The sequence below is a fragment of the Macrotis lagotis genome, chromosome 3, assembly GCF_037893015.1.
Source record: "Macrotis lagotis isolate mMagLag1 chromosome 3, bilby.v1.9.chrom.fasta, whole genome shotgun sequence".
Taxonomy (NCBI): domain Eukaryota; kingdom Metazoa; phylum Chordata; class Mammalia; order Peramelemorphia; family Peramelidae; genus Macrotis; species Macrotis lagotis.
This window is the reverse complement of record NC_133660.1, coordinates 274,493,916-274,506,436: the sequence shown is the minus strand read 5'-3', so window position 1 is coordinate 274,506,436 and position 12,521 is coordinate 274,493,916. Positions and strand designations below refer to the sequence as shown.

At 45.8% G+C, this 12,521-nt stretch overlaps 1 protein-coding gene across 1 annotated transcript in view; it reads left to right on the top strand.

Moving 5' to 3' along the window:
• Window positions 1-230: 230 nt before the first annotated feature.
• Window positions 231-12,521, top strand: part of MUC6 (mucin 6, oligomeric mucus/gel-forming) — a 77,141-nt gene continuing 64,850 nt past the window's right edge. The window contains exon 1 of the mRNA XM_074231620.1: window positions 231-367. Within this exon, the coding sequence (XP_074087721.1) occupies window positions 310-367 (58 nt within the window). The 5' untranslated portion in view covers window positions 231-309. The remainder of the gene's footprint in view (window positions 368-12,521) is intronic.

Below are 12,521 nucleotides of genomic sequence, written 5' to 3'. Positions count from 1 at the left end.
CAGGTGGCACAGTGTGGGGGGGTGGGAGGCAGGGGGCTGTGGGCTCTGTTTTCCAAATACTGCTGAGGTGTGTTCACCGATAAAGAACAAATCCTGTTTGGCCAGGGCTCGCCTTTGCCAGTTGTTGCAATCACCAAGGTTCCTGAGAAGGAGGGAGGGCCCAGCCTGCAGTATATAAGGTGTCCCAGCCTCCAGGAGCAGTCTTAGAAGGTGGCGGTCTCCTCCGTGTCTAGCAGGAACCATTGGCTGAGACGGTGGGAGGAGGAGAGCTGAGAGAGAGAAAGAGTCTGTCCCTTCAGGGGCCCTGCCATGGTCTGCTCATGGACACTACTCCTTCTGCTCTGCTGGGGGGCTCTGAGGGCTCCAGGTGAGTGGGCTAATGTTCCAGCCGAAGGGTTGGCCAGCCCCCTGGGCAGGGGCTTCTTTCCCAGACTGGCTGTTGAGCACTGGAGGAATGTGGATGAGGACTGGGCACAGGGTCACCTAGGGATGAGCAGAAGCAGTCAAACAAGGGGTTGCCCCCTAACTTCTGGTCAGCCCTCCGACCCCCATGAGAATCAGAGCTTGGTACAAGGGCCAACTCAGTGCACCTCTGGGTCTCTGGTCAGCAGACAGCCACTGGGCAAACACCCGTCTCACATGGTTAAATGTGATGAATGAGTCTGTCCAAGCTCCCAGGCTTCCACGTCTAATAAATCACAGGGCAGTCTCGAGAATGCCACTGTTTTACCTTGGAGAAGGGCCTCACCTCCAAGTCGGGGAACGTGCAGAGCCCTAGGTCCAATCAGGGCAGCTGAGGAAGCCCCACCCCCACTCCTACTCCAGCCTGGGTATCCTCCTGGCTGGTCCCCCCATCCCCCAGCCCAGCACTAGGAACCACTGGGAAGTGCAGCCAGGCCCCGCCAAAAGGTACAAGAGAAGTGAACTCCTTTGGACACCCACAGTAACTCCAATAATAGTGGAAAGGCCAAGCAGGACTGGCAGGACTGCAGCATAACCCAGACAGGAGAGAGCGTGGGCTCATCTGGGTACTTTATGTCTTTGCTTGCCCTTGATAAGAGAGTCTGGACAAGGGGATGTAAGAGCACTGGGCCTGCCCCGGTGGTGGTGGGGGGAGTGCCAAGCTCCTGAGTCCCACCAGTCCCCTGGACAAAGCTAGCTGTGTGCAGCCTGCTGGCCACATGCCAGAGGAAGGCAGGAGAAGTCCTCCGCTCAAGTTGCCCTCCCACGTTCCCCTGGGCTCTGAAGCTCCTGAGCCCACACAAGATTGGCTGCTGAGCCTGGTGAAGGGCTCACCATCTTCACTGAGGCACAGCTAGAATGAGGTTCCCACAGAGCCTCCCGGAGCTCTTTAGTTCCTCCCTTCTCTGGGCCGGGGGAGAGCCAACTCCTGCCTTCTCTAACACTTACATGGGTCTTTGGCAGGTCTTTGGGGGTAGGGAATTTCCTCCCAGAAACCCGTAGACCACACACCCTAAAGGTGCTCTTCCTAATAAACTCTGTTCGGCTCTCAGATCTCTATCCACTTGCAATTTCTCCTGAGTTTTCATCCCCTTCCACCACATTCCACCCTGTTCCTTTGCCACCAAACCAACATGGTCTCCCAAGATGGATTTGCACTCAGCAGGAGAACTGGGCAAGTTTCCAAAGGGCCAAGATGACACCCAGATTCACTTCCAGGGGAGACCACTGAGACACATGTAGAATAGGCAAGTCAACTCCTAGGATCCTGGACACCCCATGGATAGGTGGGGGGCTGCTTCCTCTGGGAAAAAAATGGCTCCTCTGTGGGGAGAGGGGCCTTGAATACCACTTCTCTGCTGCAATCCTGCCTCAATGCCACTCTGTCCTCCCCACAACACAAAGCTCAACCCTCAAGTCAATCAATTGACAAGTATTGATTAAGCCCCAACTATGTGCCAGGCCTACACTGGGTCCTAGAGCTGTAAAGTCAAAAATGGAAAAGGCCCTGCCTTTGAGTGGCTTCCAAGCCAATGGGGAGGACCAACCATATATGCTGTTGTAGGGATGCAAGAAGGAGGTATGAGGAGATTTTGAGAAATCTCCATGGCATGGCATTGGGAACAGTCAGGACAGTCTTCCTATGGAAAGAGGGCTTGGGCTGAGCTTCAGAGGACTCCCTCTAAGAGAAGGCATTGAAGAGGGAGGACTTCTGAGCCTGATGGAGAAGCGGGCAAAGGGAGGGGTAAGAGGTGGAGGGAGAGGATCCAAGTCACTTACTCAGAGTGTCTAATATCACTCAGACCCCGGGCCAAATGAAGGGGCTGCATAGAAGGAGAAGAGACAGAGTCCCTGCCCCCAAGGAGCTCCCAGTCTAGTCAGGGAGACAATGTGAAAAATAGCTAGACACAAACAAGAGATATGCAGGGTCAGTTAAGAAAAATCACAGAGGGGGGCACGCAGTGGATGGAGCACTGGCCCTGGAGTCAGGAGTACCTGAGTTCAAATCTGGCCTTAGACACTTAATAATTACCCAGCTGTGTAGCCTTGGGTGAGTCACTTAATGCCATGGCCTTAAATAAATAAAATTAAAATAAGAAAAATCACAGAGGGAAGCTACTAAGACCAAGAACTGGGAAAGAGTTCTGGAAGAGAGGAGACGTTAGTTGAGACTTGAAGGAAGCCAGAGAGCAGCAGTGAGGAAGAAGTGCATTCCTGGCATGAAGTACTCAGTAGGGGAAAAGGCCCAGAGTGGGGACATGGGGAGTCTTGTTGGAGCAGCAGCCAGGAGGTCAGTGTCACTGGATCAGAGTCCTTGGATGGGGAATAATGTATAAGAAGACTGGAAAAGCAGGAAGGGACCAGGTTATGAAGAAGGGCTTTTAAGGCTAAACATCATTTTGTATTTGTTCCTATAGGGAACAGGAAGCCACTGGAGTTTATTGAATGGGAAGAGGGGAAGAGGTGACCTGATCAGACCTATGTGTTAAGAAAATCTTTAGTACTGAATGGAGGATGGGTTGGTGTGGGGAGAGACTGAAGGCAGCCAGATCCAGCAGCAGCTGCTGCAAAGGTCCAGGCCTGAGGGGATGAGGGTCTTCACTGGGGTCATCATGTGAGAGGAAGAGAGAGGGGGTGCTGGGGGTTGCAGGGGAGAAATGGACCAGAGAAATGGACGAGAGAAATGGACAAGAGAAATGGACAGAGAAATGGACAGGAGAAATGGACAGGAGAAATGGAGGAGAGAAATGGACAGAGAAATGGATGAGAGAAATGGACAAGAGAAATGGACAGGAGAAATGGATGAGAGAAATGGACAGAGAAATGAACAGGAGAAATGGACAGAGAAATGGACAGGAGAAATGGACAGAGAAATGGACAAGAGAAATGGACAGAGAAATGGACAGAGAAATGGAGGAGAGAAATGGACAGAGAAATGGATGAGAGAAATGGACAAGAGAAATGGACAGGAGAAATGGATGAGAGAAATGGACAGAGAAATGAACAGGAGAAATGGACAGAGAAATGGACAGGAGAAATGGACAGAGAAATGGACAAGAGAAATGGACAGGAGAAATGGACAGAGAAATGGACAGGAGCTGTTGCAGAGGAGAAACCAACAGGCCTCGGCCACAGGATGGACAAGCAGGGGAGATAGCCAGTTATGATAAGGTAGAGATGACAGAGACTTGAAGACTCTCCAGTTGAGAGCCTGAAGGATAGCATTGCCCTGAACAATGAGAGGGAAGGGAAGAGGTAAGGAGAATTTAGGGGGAAAGTTATGAATTCTGTTTTGGACATATTGAGTTTAAAATAGCCACAGGAAGGGGTTTTAAATGTCAAACATAGAACATATTAATTATAGAAAAATAAGAATTCACCAAACTTTATTAAGGAGGGGAGTGTCTCAATTGTATCTGCATCTTTCTTCTCTTCAGACAATCTCAGAAAAGAAGCTTCCTCAGAGAAGGTCTGGGAAGTGCCAGGCCATAGCACTATATGGAAAAAGGGTTGGGGGGGGGGGGGGACAGAAGAGCCTAGTTCCACACCTCTGTTTCATATCTGGACACCAGGATGTAGAAGGGTTGAAGGTCATGCTTTATGTGGATTGAATGGAAAAAACTGGGGAAGAAATAACGGGACTACATGGAACTATCTCCAACCATCTGGAGAATCAGGAGGGAAGGAAAGTTCTTTGTCCTGCTTGGCTCCAGAGGAAAACTAGTGTCTCCAGAGGGAGAGTTAGTGTAGAGAGGCAGCCTGAAGCTGAATACCAGGAAAAACTTCCTCAAAGGAAATTGATCCAGCATGGAAGAGTTTGATATCTCCAGCAGAGGCTACAGGTAGAGGGCAGGGCATTTGTCTGGAGTCCTTAAGATGATTCTGTTTTGGAAACTGGTGGGACAGGGCTCCTGAGGCCCTTTCCAGATGGAATAGTCTGTGTTTCAGAGAGGGTTTAAAGCTGAAATGAAACTTCAAGTTTCTTGTTCTGCGGACAGGAAACTGAGGCCCAGAGCAGAGTACAGATTTACCCAAAGTGGCCCAGTAAGAGAGTGATGCACCTGGAACGGGATGCCAGGCCTCCTCAAGGGCCCACATGTGACCCTTGCATGCCCCCTTCCTCCCCCCATGCAGTGCTAAGGCCTGGCAGTTCCCAGGCCTTCCCTAAGCAGCAACCTTCCTCCAGGCCTTTGCTCAGGGGCCTTCCTCTTGAGTTCTGAGACTCATTTGACCCTTCTCCTTCCTCCTCAACCTCCTCAGGAAGAAGGCTGCACAACTCAGGTGGGGCAACAAGGGCTTTGCTCTAGGGTGCTGCTGTAGGGTTGGGGAGATCTGCCCCCTCCCCATGTCCACACTGCTGCTCCTTTCTAATCTCCCCACTCCACAAAAGCACCTTGTTCCTCAGATAATATGTGGAAAACATGTTGGAGGAAGGAAGGAAGGAAGGAAGGAAGGAAGGAAGGAAGGAAGGAAGGAAGGAAGGAAGGAAGGAAGGAAGGGAGGGAGGGAGGGAGGGAGGGAGGGAGGGAGGGAGGGAGGGAAGGGAGGAGGGAAGGAAAGAGGGAGGGAGAGAAAGGGGGAAGGAAGAAAGGAAAACAAGGAAAGGAGGGAAAGAAGGAAAACCATCTGAACCTGTTTTCTAACCTCTCCCTAATCCAGTGGACAGAACACAATTTGGGTCAACTTGTAGAGCTGCCAGAAGGCAGCAGCCTGGGAGCCAGCCCAGGTATCCTGTGGCCCTGGAAGGGGACACTGGTTAGAGGGTACGGAGAGGCAGAGAAGGGGAGGCAGTTGTGGCAGGTAGGTGGAACCCAGCTGGAGGGAGCTGGGAGCCCCTTGCAGAGAGGAATGAGTCCCAAGAAGGGGTGGGTGGCCCAGAACAACATTTCCCCAGGATTCCATCCAGGGAAGTGAGTTGGATTTCATGCCAGAGTGGTTGCCTCCCTCACTCTGAAACAAGGAGGGGGGGTTACTGGGAGAAGAAGGGACTAGCCTTCCTCTGGGCTCTTTTTGGGAGACAGAGGAAGGAAGGGGGACCTTAGAGCTATTGACCTGAGGGAAGGACAATGGGGATAGGAACCAACCAAAATCCTTGTGGGTGATGGTAGAGTTTGCACAACTCTGACTGTGAGCAATGGGCCACCCAGCAAGGTGTACTCCACCGTGCAAGCATGATGCCTACTTCCTGGGTCTTTGCTGCCATCTTTGCTGCTCTGTCCTCAGCCCTGGAGAAGCCTGTTCCCTTGTACCCAAAGCTCTTGGCAGGGAAACCTTCTCTGGAGTCCATTAGCTGCTGGATAGAGAGCATTTGGAGTTCCCCAAAGACCTATCCTAGACACAATGGGCTACAAAAATCAAAGGAAGAGCAGAGGCTTCTCCCCAGGATCCCCACATGCCTGGGGTGCCAGTGGCAGAAGGATAGGAGACTAGGAGCTAAGGGGGCTACTATTCAGCCCTCTGCCTCACTCCCACTCCCAAAACTAGAGGACTTCAAACAACAAGAGTCCAATGTGACCTATGTCAACTAAATGCCTCCAAAGTGCCAGGGAAACAAAGAATAACAAGTGACTAAAGTCTGTGCCAGTCTTCAGGAGGAGACAGGTTGCATCATCTGCGTGCTGGCAGACTAAGGCAGGACAGAAGAGACTTGCAGCAAGCCTTCTTGTCTTAGGGGAATTTTAGCTGGAACTGGAGGCAGGAGGTGGAGAGGCGGGCTAGAGAAAGTGTCCAAAGGGGAGAGATGGAAGGCCTTATTCGGAGAATAGCCAGAAGGCAGGTGAGCAGCCCTGGGCCTCAGAGTGCTGAAAAGGACAAGAAAATTGGAAAAGTGAGCAGGGCAGGGCAGGTTTGAAGGGCAGAGGATTGACTATTTAATCCTGGACATCTTAGGGAGCCAGTGGAGTTTACAAAATGGGGAGGTAATATGGTCAGACCACTTTGACAGAGAAATGGAAACTTAAATGGGGATGGATTTGAGGCAGAGACTCCCCACCAACAGTTCTTGCAATAGTACAAGCATGAGGAGGTGGAAGTGTACCCCAGGGTACCATTGGTGGCAGCTATGAAGAGAAAGAGGGATTTTGAGAAGGCAAAATCAGCAGGTTTTGGAGGGTGAGAGGGAGGGAGCACCTGAGGGTACACTGAGCTTTTCCCCCAACAGTTTGGAAATGTGAAGGGTGTTGGGGGAAAGAGAATGAGTTCAGTTTGGGACATGTTGAGTTTGAGGTGTCTATGGGGAAACCAGTTTGAGATATTTAACAAGCAGTTGAAGATGCACTAGTGAGGTCCATAGAGAGTTGAGGCTAGATAAGTAGATTTGAGAATCCTAGGCATAAAGATGAGCTTTGAATCCATGGAAGTTGATAAGATGCCCGAGGGAAATAGCACAGAGGGAGAAAAAAAGAGAAGGGGGCCCAGACCAGTTTTTGAGACCTAGATGAAGATCCAGCAAAGGAGCCAGGGGAGAGCGAAGAGGGTGGCAGATATGGAGGAGAAGAACTAGGAGAAGGGAAGGGCACACATTTCAAAGAAGAGAGATCCAAGGATGTAAGTGTCCAAGAATGGAGATTGGAGAAAAGACAATCGGACAGTTAAGCAATTGTTAGAAACTTTGGAGAGGGAAAGAGGAAAGGCTCCTATTGTAGATGCATTTCTCAAGCAGGTTAGCCCCCAAAAGAAGAAATAAGGAGCAAGTTGGTGGGGATGGATAAAGCAAGAAGGGTCTTTTTTCAGGAATGCAGCTGGCATGGTTGCGGGCAGGAGGGAAGCAGTCAATAGTGTGAAGAGAGAGTGGTTGACTGAGGCAGCAATGTGCTGGAGGAGATGGGATGGAATGGGATCACTTGCACAGCTAGAGGAGTTGACCTTGGGAAGGAGAAGGGCCTCTTCATATGCCAGAGAGGAAAGAAGTGATGGGAGATGAGGAGGAAGAAAGAAGAGGAAGTCCTCAAAGAATGGTCACCATCTTTTCTGCTAATTATGAACTGAGGATCCCAGTGGAGAGGGGGGAAGGGAGAGATTTGAGGAGGGAGAAGAAAATTTGGAAGAGCCATAAGGAGAGTGAGAGAATGAAGAGATAAGGAAGGTGTGTAGGATTATCTGGCAGCAGTGAGAGCCCAGTTGAGGCGATGTAGGGGATCCCATCATCATGATCTTGTGATTTTTCTTGAGCTTCATTAGCATCAAGTATGTAAGCACAAAGGCAACAGATGATGGGAGTGACCCTAGATCAAGTTTTGTTGAGACTCAAGAGGACAGAGCTATACTAGTTCAATAAACAGTCAAGATGGGGAATGGAAGAGGGTGTAACCAGTGCAGAGGAAATGGCCTGGGAGAGAACTGAGGGGTTGAGGGTTTGGGGGCCACTATGTGGACAAAGAGCAGGGTTTGGGGAAAATGGGTAGTGCTGTTAGAGAAAGGGCCTCAAAGATCAGGATACTTTAAGTGAAAAACTCATGAACTGACCCCGGAGAGGTAAAATTCCAGACTTTTTAATTCACAGGCCTGTGGAGTTCCTCACAGGCTTTACATATATTACAGACTATAAACAGTTCCCAGATTAAACTTCTGGAGAGGGGACTATGTAAGAACAGATCAAATAATCAAAGTCAAGACAAGAATCCTGAGGGAAAGAGAGAAAGGCACGGAAGACAGTCATAAGAAATGACTGGGGTTAGACCCAAGAGGGTCCAGCTTGAAGGGGGTCATGAGCCAAACTTTTGTAGAGCCTTGCCCATTTGCTGCAGAGAGGAGTCACAGGAATCTCTGTGTGCCTGGGGTCAGGTACCCACTTTGGAAGACTAAGAGTCAGGGGGCTGGAGGAGGAGTGGAGAGATGGGTTGAAGTTGCTCTTATCTCAGAAAATTACATTTAATAATGGAGAGTTACATTGAATAATGGGGAGAATTTACATCTGAGGGGGGCTATGCTGAACAGTTTGGGTCAGAGGCTCCCATTGACCAAATGAGAAGAGGATCTGAAGCCCTGAAGACAAAGATTTTCTTAATATAGTTCTTCTTCAACAAGACCATGACCCTTCTGTCAGGCAGCCAGCAGGGTGCTTCATCATACATCCCCCATTTCCCCCATCCCCCCATTTCCCCAACACCCAGGCTTCTAGTTGGTTCAGTGGTTAGGCCTGAAGTCGGGGCATTGTTGTGATTGCTGTTATGTTGTTGCTTGATGTTGAGTCATGTCCATCTCTCCGTGACCCCATTTGGGGTTTTCTTGACAAAGACACTGGAGTGATTGGCAATTTCCTTCTCCAGCTCATTTTATTCAGGAGGAAACTAAGGCAAACAGGGTGAAGTGACTTATCCACGTCACCCGGCTAGTAAGTAGCTGAGATCAGATTTGAACTCCAGTCTTTCTAACTCCAGGCCTGGAAATACTTACCTGCCCATATTATTTTGGTACATTTTTATTCCTTCAAAGAGTATTTTGAAGCTGAATTCATATAGTTTTTGTCTCTCTCAAGTATTTTATATTATCTTAGTCACTTTAAAGGGAACCAGGAAGGGGCTAGTAATATACAGAAATTCAGGTTGATTTATACACGTTGATTTTATCTTTCACAAGCTTTCTGAAGTTATTGTCTGAATTCATTTTTAGTTCATTGTAATGTGCTCTAAGTAAAATGCCATTTGTTATTGGCAAAAAATCAGCTCATTGTGTCGCCTCTTTGTGCTCATTCCCTCGGATGTTTTATGTTTGGGATTTTTTTATTGCTAAAGTGTAAATTTTTAAAAATAGTTCAAATGGTAATGCTCGTGACAACATCCATGCTTTACTACTGATCCCATTATGGGGAATGATGCCTCTTGGTTGGAGATGTCTACTTGTTGGCAACCCAAGAGAGATCCTATCTATTCCTATGCTTTCTAGTGTGTTTCTTTTTCCTTTCAACAAAAATGGCATCTTGTCAAAATTATTTTCAGCAGCCACTGATGTAATCCTCTGGTTCTGGTTATTAACATGGTCTCATATGCTGATGGTTTTCCCAATATTAAACCAATGCTATATTCTTAGTATAAATCCAACCTGATCATACTATATAATCTTTGTGAGATATTGCTATGTTGTTGTTCTTCAGTCATTTCAGTCCTGTCCAAAATTTTGTGGAACCATTTAAGGTTTTTCTTGGCAGCAATATTGGAGTGGTTTGCCATTGCTTTCTCCAACTCATTATACTAGAAACTAAGGCAAACAAGGGGATGTGAGGTGTCCAAGTTCATGGTTATCTTGTGTCTGAGACCAGATTTGAATTCAGGAAGATGAGTCTTCCTGATTTCAGAGCCAGCCCTCATTGCACTGTGGTTTGTCACCTAGCAGCTAATAATCTGTTGCTATAATTACTTAATATCTTATTAAAAAATTTTTTGCATTGATATTTGTTAGGGATATTGGTCTGTAGTTCTCTTCCTCTGTTTTGACTCTCCCTGGTTTAAGTTTCAAGACTATATGTATATCATAGAAAGATTTGGCGGGGCCCTTTCCTGACCTTTTTTTATTAGTCAAATAACTTATGTAACACTGGAATTAGTTCTTTTATTGTTTAATAAAATTCTTTGGTCCCATGGTTCATTTTTTTAGATTAGGAAATCTCAATTATGGCTTGTTCAATTTCTTTTTCTGGAGTGCATTGAATCTTTTTTTCTTGCTCTGTTAATTTAGGCTTTTTATATTTTTGTAAATATTCATCAATTTCATTTAGACTACCATTTTATTGGCACATAATTGGGCAAAGTAATTTCTAATAATTTCCTTCATTTCTTATTCATTTGTTCTGAATTCATCTTTTCTATCTTTGATACTGGTCATTTGGGGTTTTATTCTCATTTTAAAAACAAATTAATTAATAGTGTATCTATTTTGTAGTGGCTTTTTTAAAATTAACTTCTGGTTTTATTTATTTGTTCCATGGAGGTTTTCTGGCTTTGACTTTGCTAATTTCTTCTTTGACTTTCAATATTTCTATTTTAGTGTTCAATTAAGATTTTTTAAAAATTTATTGATTTTTTAGTTGTTTTTTTTTGTTGCAGGCCCAATTCATTGACTTTTTTTTATCTTTTGTTGATGAAAGTGTTTAAAGATATAAAATTTCCCCCAAAGACTGCTTTGGCTGTATCTAAAAATTATTAATGTGTCTTCTCTCCCCATTGTCATTATATTTGATGAAATTATTTATGATTTCTATGATTTGGTATTTGATCACCCATTGCTTGGGATTAACCTATATCATTTTCAATTATAATAAGTGGCCCTCTATTGTGTGGTTTTATTGCATTATCATAAAAGATGTGATTAACATTCTCTTTCTTTGCATTTATGAGATTTTATGTCTTTTTATGAATAATTTTTATAAAGGTGGCATTATAAAGCTTGGTTGTTTATTCTTTTCTATAACCACTCAATAATCACCAGAGGACTATCATATCTAACTTTTCTAAAATTTTATTAAGGCTTTTTTTCTTTCTTGATTTTTTTTTGTTTTGTTTGATTTGTCTAAGTCTAAAATTGGTACACTGAGTTTCCCCACTATTATAGTTTTATTGTCTATTTCTCCCTATAATTCATTTAATTTTTAGATTAAATATCTAGAATTCTAATTGCTCTGCTATTTGATGGTATATGTAAAATAAATTTATATATATTTGATGTTGATCAGTGGTTTTTATATAATATACTTTACATTTTCTCCCATTTTTTCAAATTTTTTGCTTTACTATTTCTTGTTGTGCCATGGAATCAGTAACTTTTATTTGGTCCTTTCTAACTCTTAGAGAATAAGTTCCTTGAGTAGGATTGTTGTATCTCATGCTAAGCTGTTGATTTTCTTTCCAAGTTTCTCCTCTAAACTTCTCCTTTCTTTTCTAATATGTTTCTCTCTGCTAGGGAGCTTTTCTCCATGTTGCACCCATGTCAGATTACCAAAAAGCATCTATTAAGCACCTTTTATGTACACTAGATACTGCTAAGCCCTGGGGATAAAAAGAAAATCTGAAGGTAAATTCTACAGGTGCATAATGGTATATGTAGCCCCAGAGTCAAAGGAAGGAAGCTTCAGGGGGACACTCAGGTGTCTGGAGCCCAGAGACAGGGCCAAGCAAAGATTGAGTGGTTGAGATCTGATGGAGAAGTCCTGGATCTGCTACCAGTTCAGAGACATAGGGATTCTGAGGTACTTGAGACCTAGTTTTGCCAGATTAGGCTGAGGTGGAGTTTGACTAAGCTGAATCTCAAGATTGCAACTATCATGGATGGAAGGGTGGGGGTAGGGGGAAGGGAGCTTCTCCCTGAAATAAGCTCATGGATTTGACATAAGACAGTCTTTCATCCTGGGTCTGTCCTGCTCCAGGCCAGGATGACTGTGATGACCTCTCATTCCCTGCCAACCTCAGGCTCTTCTCCCGGTAGTTAGAGATTTTGGAAGGGAGCAGCCAAAGGGACTCTAGGTCCATGGAGGTGCCAACATCAGAGAGGTCTCAGAGTCCATGTTTACATACCAGCTCCTCTAAGAAGAGCTCACTTCTAAATTGAGCAGGCATTATACCATAATCTGCATTACTTTAAAGACTGGAAAATCCATCCTAATTTGCAATATGTGCCAATATTCAAGGTTTGAAGTGTTCACACTGAAAAGTTAGCAGTTCTGCACATCCTAACCCAGCTATGGCTAGTGACCCACAAAGATTCAGCATGTCTGGCTGCCTGGTAGAGCACTTTTCAAGGGACGTTCCCTTCTGGATGATATTTGCAAACTTGATAAACACAGCAATATGGCAATATTTGTGGAAGCAGAATCGCTTAAGCCAGTAATTTCTCACATAATCAAACCCCAGACCCTCTTTTGTCAGAGGCAGAAACAGTCTCCTAGAGGAAGAAGAGACAGTTCAGAATCATTCAGCCATCAAGGGCTAGTTCAGATTTGAACTCGGTCTTCTGTAGGCATGGAGACAAGTCCTAGCTTAAGAAATGAAGCATCTGTGATATGGGAGTTGGTTTGGATTCAGCTCTTCTGGGCCCTGCCTGTGTCACACTGAGCAGGTCCCCCACTTTCT